General features: G+C 38.5%; 1 protein-coding gene across 3 annotated transcripts in view; it reads left to right on the forward strand.

Annotated features, from left to right (window-relative positions):
* Positions 1-6,679, forward strand: part of chd6 (chromodomain helicase DNA binding protein 6) — a gene marked incomplete at its 3' end in the record, with an annotated part of 69,162 nt that overhangs the window by 6,504 nt on the left and 55,979 nt on the right. For all 3 annotated transcript variants that reach the window (XM_014015346.1, XM_014015347.1, XM_014015348.1), the window contains 1 exon segment: positions 4,710-4,759. In XM_014015346.1, the coding sequence (XP_013870800.1) occupies positions 4,730-4,759 (30 nt within the window).

Below are 6,679 nucleotides of genomic sequence, written 5' to 3' on the forward strand. Positions count from 1 at the left end.
GTTTTACTTTTAAACTGTAAGTGTATTTAATTTAGTTATGATAGTTTAGTTATGATGTAAATACAATAAAAATTAAACAAAGATTTAGATTAGAATAATTATCATGTTGATCCATACGTTGTTAATGTCTGACTGGTCTTCGTGCCAGTTTATGTTCAGTAAATTGGGCCCCGAGGTCAAAAAGGTTAAGAACCCCTGCTTTAGTGGTTAGCACTGATGCCTCACAGCAAGAAGGTTGTAGGTTCAAGCCCCGGGTTTGGACCTGTTTGTTTGGAGTTTCTCCCACACTTTAATAACATGTATGTTAGGCTGCCTCCAGGGCCAAGATGTGTGATCTCTGTGGGGTTTGCCTGGTTAAATAAAGGTTAATAAATAATAAAAAAAACAGCTGAAGTGACTGGAAATAGGTCAGCAGTGGTGACGAACATGGAGGAGCTGTTTGGGATGAGGAAGTCTGACAGTTTTGATGTGTTTGTACATATTTATCTTCAGATTTGTTGAGTAAACTGTCGGTGGGTTGAAATGGTAACGTTAAAGAAGTTTAGTGTGTTTTGAATGCAGACTTGTGTTTGAGCTCTGGCGTTTACTCCTGATGGTTGTTTTGCTCGTTCCTTAAGCAGCAGATTCGCTCTTTTGTTTCCTCCTAAACGGCGCTCGGAGGTCCCAAGCTTGTTTGATTCCACCGCATTATTTGTTTAGCGAGGCCAGCCCGACGTAGGCCAAACACGTGAGTCAAGCTTCCAGCAATGAGTGTTTTGTTTACACTGACTGCATACCTGCGTTTCTGAATATTACATAAATGCGACCAATCGCATCGTAACCAGGATTAAGTCCAAAAGTGGGATTTGGAGAAATGGGCAGATAAAAGGTTTTGATTTAAACGTGTGCAAAAATTGAATTTAGTCAGAATGTAATGAATTAATGTCGTTATCAATGTATCATTTGAATGAACTGTCTGACATATCCTAAAATAAGTTTTGAAGCATTTTTTTTAGCAGTAGCCACAATAAAACTGATTTTGAGGAGAAACGCCTTAAAATTTTGAATTTTTCCCTGTGAGTTAGCAAAGTTTTTGTTTCTTTCCAACTGGGAAATCTTAATATACAAATACTGAGGTTTCCTCTTTATATTAACATCCAAAATAACTAAATTAATTTACATAAAATTAGGATTCAGACCAAACAGTAATGTATTATCATAACCAACAAGACAAATGAAGTCTTATCTCTGGATAAACTGATGATATCAGGATGATCCAGGTATCAAAATGTAGCTTTTAAAGCAGGAATCTGAAAATGTATTTAGGTCATTTTGACCAAATTTGACTTAATCCTCATTTCGATTTGATGGGTCACAAATATAGCTGAAGATCAAGTTAACCATTTGATAAACTTCTCAATTTATGTTTGATTTCAAGTTCAAGTTGAAGTTCAAGTTTATTTATATAGCGCCAAGTCACAACATACGTTGTCTCAGGACACTGTACATAAAAAGAACAATGTAAAGAAGAAAGCAGCAGATTGTGTTGAATCACTTCATCACAGTCTCCCATCCTGAGCAAACGGTGGAGAGGAAAAACTCCCTGCTAATCAGGAAGAAACCTCCAGCAGAACCAGGCTCAGGACAGGAGACCATCTGCCTCGACCGGCTGGTTGGAGGACAGGAGAGACACAGACAAACACAGAAGAACTGGTCCAGGACTGGTCCAGGTGCACCTTCTTCTGGAAGAGACAAAGAAAAAACATGATAGAAATAATAACAATAAACATGTAGAGAAGAGAGACTAAAGACACCAGCAGAGTGARGAAATGTGCTCAGTTTGTGCTCCAGCAGTCTGAGTCTATAGCAGCAGAAATGAAGAATAATTCAGGAAACCTAACTCTAACTATAGGATTTATCAAAAAGGAAAGTCTTCAGTCTAATCTTAAAAGTAGACAGAGTGTCAGCCTCACGGACAGAAACTGGAAGTTGGTTCCACAAGAGAGGAGCTTGATAACTGAAAGCTCTGCCTCCCATTCTACTTTTAGAAACTCCAGGAACCACAAGTAAACCTGCAGTCTGAGAGTGAAGTGCTCTGTTAGGAAAGTATGGAACAATAAGGTCTTTAATATATGATACATGGTGTATTTCATAATTATTATATTTTTATTCTGATAGTTTTGAAAAGACGTCATCTGTTAGCAGGACTTCCTGCTCTGAGGATGCGGTCAGAAGGTTCAGGTCGAGCTTTAAAAAGAACTGGGTAACGTGCCGTCATGCGTCGTATATCGGTGCTACAGAACCAGAGCGGGCTAGCTGGATGCTTGGCAACTAGAAAACCTAAAAACTGTGTCACGAGGAGACGGTGCCGCAGCAGCTGAGTTTAAACCTGCACGACGCTGTCCGCTCGTCCGTTTCCTCCTCGTTGGAAGAAACAGAACGAGGAGTTTTTAAAACCCTCTCAGGTAAAGATGGAAGGGCTGAGCTCCTGGTCGACCCGCAAGCATCTCCTGATGATTCACAGCTGCAGCAGCATCATACGTTTATTTTCTATCATATTTTTTGTCTTTTCAAGGGCAAATGATTGAGCAAAAGGAATAAAAGTAATTGAAAACAGAGTAAAGTACTCTATGGAGAGGAGCAGGACACTGCTGAGTGAAATTTGTTCCAACAAAGACTTAAAAAAAAAAAACCTTGAACCTTTTTTTCATGTGTTCAAGTCTTACTTTGAGCTCTGAAACTGTAAAAATGAGTTTTGTTATCATCTCAGGGTGGTTTACAAACATGATGCGGAGAAATTGAGAGAGGGAGGAGGGTTGATGAGTCAGTTTGTCTGCAGTAATGAGGATGTTGCTCCGGTTTGTCGTGGTTAAAAGAGCTGAACCATCCATCATTATCAACATAAAACCATTTCAGTTTAAAACTCAACATTAAAAGGTGACATTAAATTAGAGTTCAGCCCTCAGTTATAAATTATTTGTCACGTTTCAACCAGTGTCAATCATCAAACTAAACTACCGTATTTATTCAAGTATAATACATAAAATTTAATCCATAAAATCATCCATACAGTTGGGGGGGTAGTACTATACTCAGATAAATATTTTTACTTATGTGTTTTAACTGAAATATTGGCTTCATTCACAAAATGCATGAGTCCTTAAATGAGACCATGTCGTAAAAATCAGTTGAAACGAGCTCACCTCTGACACTCCTTCGTGCTTCAGAGTGAGATAATAACAGATCCAGGCAGGAGACATGATGTGAAATAAAGGGGGGAAAGCAGTCCTGCAGCTCAGTAATGATAACAAACTAATGACATTAGTGTGTGACCGAGCCGCTCCTCAAACAACAACAAACACATGTTCATCTGTAATGGCTGCCGTCTTCCGGTGTTCTGAAAAAGTTTGTATCCCTGAAAAAAGTTTCCCCACCAGAGGGGGCGCTCGCAAGTAGGAAGTAATCTGCTTTTCCCCCACAAGATGGTCCAAATCTCATGTGAAGTCTCCTGGTGGACTATGTGTAAAATGCCAGAATTCATATGATGCTGCTACAGCTGATATATATTTGTTGTCAAAATACCTTTTAGTACATATGTTGTTAAAATAAAATGAACAGTCCAATGATCATTTTACTGATATGTATAAAGACTGCAAAGGCTGAAAAATCTTCAAGTCTGGATGAGATTGGAGGTAATTTGAGGATTAAATTTTTTATGCTTTTTTTAGCTCAAAAAAGTGAGGGGGGGCGTCATATACATGAGATCGTATTATACACGAATAAATACGGTAATCTAATCCATCGTGCAGGAGCTGCAAGTTGTTTGTCTTAATTCTGAACAAAACGTCAGCTTGTTACGCTCTGATTTATAAAAAGTATCTGATCAGAGCTGTGTTTGGTGCAGCTCTGATCTTTAACAGGTGTTCATCAGAAAATCAAAACGCTCAATAATCACAGACGAACTTCGCTTCTAATTAACCTTCATTTCCACAGAAAATCAGCGTCTGCAAGGATTAATTATCATGTTTAAAGGCAGATGTGTGGCTGATGCAGTGTTTAAGTCCTGTTTGTTAGCAAAATATGCACAATGCATTTCATCAAGATGTTTTATTTCCATTTATTATACCGTATATACAGTATCAACCTACAGATAAAACAGATATTAATCAGGACTCTTGAAACCCAGGTTATATAAGAAGTTTTTTTTAAGGTTTTGTTTGTCTCTGCTGAGTCATTTTTATTTCTGAACGAATGTTTTAAGCAGGTAAATGTGCAGAACGTCATGTTCTCAGTGTTCAAAGAGTGAGGAACACCTGATTTTTTTCTAAAAGCAGAAAAACTTTCTGTTCTGAACCCGGTTCATGTTCCGCAGGAGGAACGCCGAACAGATGGAGAACCCGTCTGAGCCGCACTCGTTGTGGTTTTATGTTGACGGGGATTCTCATTTTTAAAGACTTGAGGGAGAGCAGAAGTCGTTTGGTGTTAATCGTTGGCTCCACAGAAACATTTAACCAAAACCACTTCAGATAATTTCACTCATCTTTAAAAAAACTGCACCTGAAACTGAAAAAAAGTAATTTCATCTGAATTATTTTTGTTTTAAAACCAGATAAGATGCTGTTTTTAAGACCCTCATTTAAAATTGCTTTTTGGTTTTACCTAAAAACTCTGTTTGTATTCAGTTTTGTTTTTACACCTGGAAGTAATGTGGATTATTTTTCTTTTAACAGATGCAGTGAACAGATAGAAGATGAAAATCCTCAAGAAGGACAAGCAGCAGGTTTGTGTTTTTACCTCACAGAATGAATATGTTATTGTCATTGTTTGCTATGATGGAAGTTTTCATGTTAAATATTTGAGTTCTGGGAAAAAGAGATGGATTTAACTTTTTAAATAAGACCCAAACCTCACAAAAACAGGTAAAGAACGGTTGGGGGCATTATTATTTCATTTTCTTTCCTGTTTAAAAACGTACACGAGTCAAATAAATTGATATATTGTAATTAAGTTTTTTGTCCTAAATCCTCTAGAAATGTCTAAAAACACTTTGCTTAGTTTGTATATTTTATTAAAAACTTGAATTTGGCTATTTGCGACTTTGACAAACCAGCTGGTGAAAAAAACGTCTTAAAGTCTTTGTTCATATTTTCAGACCTGCAAACTATCAGAACTTTTATTTTCACAGTAACTGATGAGTTAATTGATGAATCATCAGCATCATCTGCTTGATATTTATCTTTATTTTTGTGGAAGAATTATTTAGGTCCACGGCTCATTGAGGTGTAAACCTTCTCAAAAATAAATGTTTTTATTAATATGTTTTGTTGTGCTTTGACTCGGGTGATTGTGTTTGTAATGTTGAGTCAAGCTGAACAGAGTGATGAGTCAAGAGGCTTTTTCTGTAAGGTGACTCAGCAGTTTCCCAGCTGTTACTGCAGCGCCACGTTACCAGCACTGTCATATTAGCAGAACCTGATCCGATGCTTTATTTCATCACTGTTTGGGCTTTTATTCATCCCATTTTATAATTCTTTATTTATTTTAGTCTTATTTAAGGAAACTGAAAAGGTTCAAATAATGATTTAATTTAGTGAATTTAGCTCTGATTTAGTTTTTTTTTTAACTTGGTCAGAGTTGAAACATCACTGACGTTCTGTGGATTTATTTAGTTACAAACCCAGTGGTACCCAGAACTGAGCCTTGAGGCACTCCTCGGGAACATTCACGTAAGCAAATCTTTGGTCTGTTTTAGCTAACAGTTCTGCAACATGGCTAAGTTAAAGTCTGTCTTTAATCCGCCCGAGGCAGTTCATAAATTATAGATCGAGCTGACAAAGATTTACAGTAAAAATAAAAAAACTATCATTTGTTGCCTCGTCGTCCGCTCAAGTTTCAAGTCCTTTACTCGAGCCGTGTTCGTGGTCCACCTCATTAAACCTGCACAGTCCAGGTGTTTTCTGTCAGAGTGGAGCAGCAGGTGTCAGCAGAACAGTGTTTAAGACACGGGCAGTTACATGATCGCCCTCCCTCCTGGCAGCAGGTGATGCTAACCACATCTGAAAAAGACCTGTCGGGGTTTTCAACGCGTCTGACTGGATCCCAAACTTTTCTGCATCATGAGCGGAGCCTGAAAGAGGAGGATGAGTCATCCAACGGGAGTGACTGGAAACTGGAACATGGTTATAAATAAATGTTGTCGGGATGTTTGCTAGTTTTCACTTTTTATGTGAAAAAACCAACAAACATCCTGAGTGTTCGGTGTTAATTCTGCTTTTTCTTAGCAACCATGAAGTGAAGTGGCAGCATTGATGGGACTGCAGTGTTCACGCTCTATATTTGTGACAGACGTGTCTGCGTGCGTGCGTGCGCGCGCGCGTGCGTGTTTGTGTGTGTGTGTGTGTGGCGGGGATATTGATTCATAGGCGTTGTGATTGCAGGCAGCTCCTCTCAGCTGGGTTTGTTCGACTTTTACCGGACTGGCAGGGCCTGCTGCTGCTGCTCGTCTACGCAAGATGTGTGTGTGTTTGTGTAGATTTGTGTGTCAGTCACTGCATGTAACGTGTTCCGATTAGGAAATGTTTTTTTTTATTCTAAGCACATTGAACTGTCACGCTTGAGTGTGAGTGTCTTTAAATGGGTCTGTTTTTAGTTGTGTGTGTGTGTGTGTGTGTGTGTGTGTGTGTGTGTGTGTGTGTGTGTG

This window comes from Austrofundulus limnaeus, unplaced genomic scaffold (genome assembly GCF_001266775.1).
Source record: "Austrofundulus limnaeus strain Quisiro unplaced genomic scaffold, Austrofundulus_limnaeus-1.0 Scaffold127, whole genome shotgun sequence".
NCBI classification, from domain to species: Eukaryota; Metazoa; Chordata; class Actinopteri; order Cyprinodontiformes; family Rivulidae; genus Austrofundulus; species Austrofundulus limnaeus.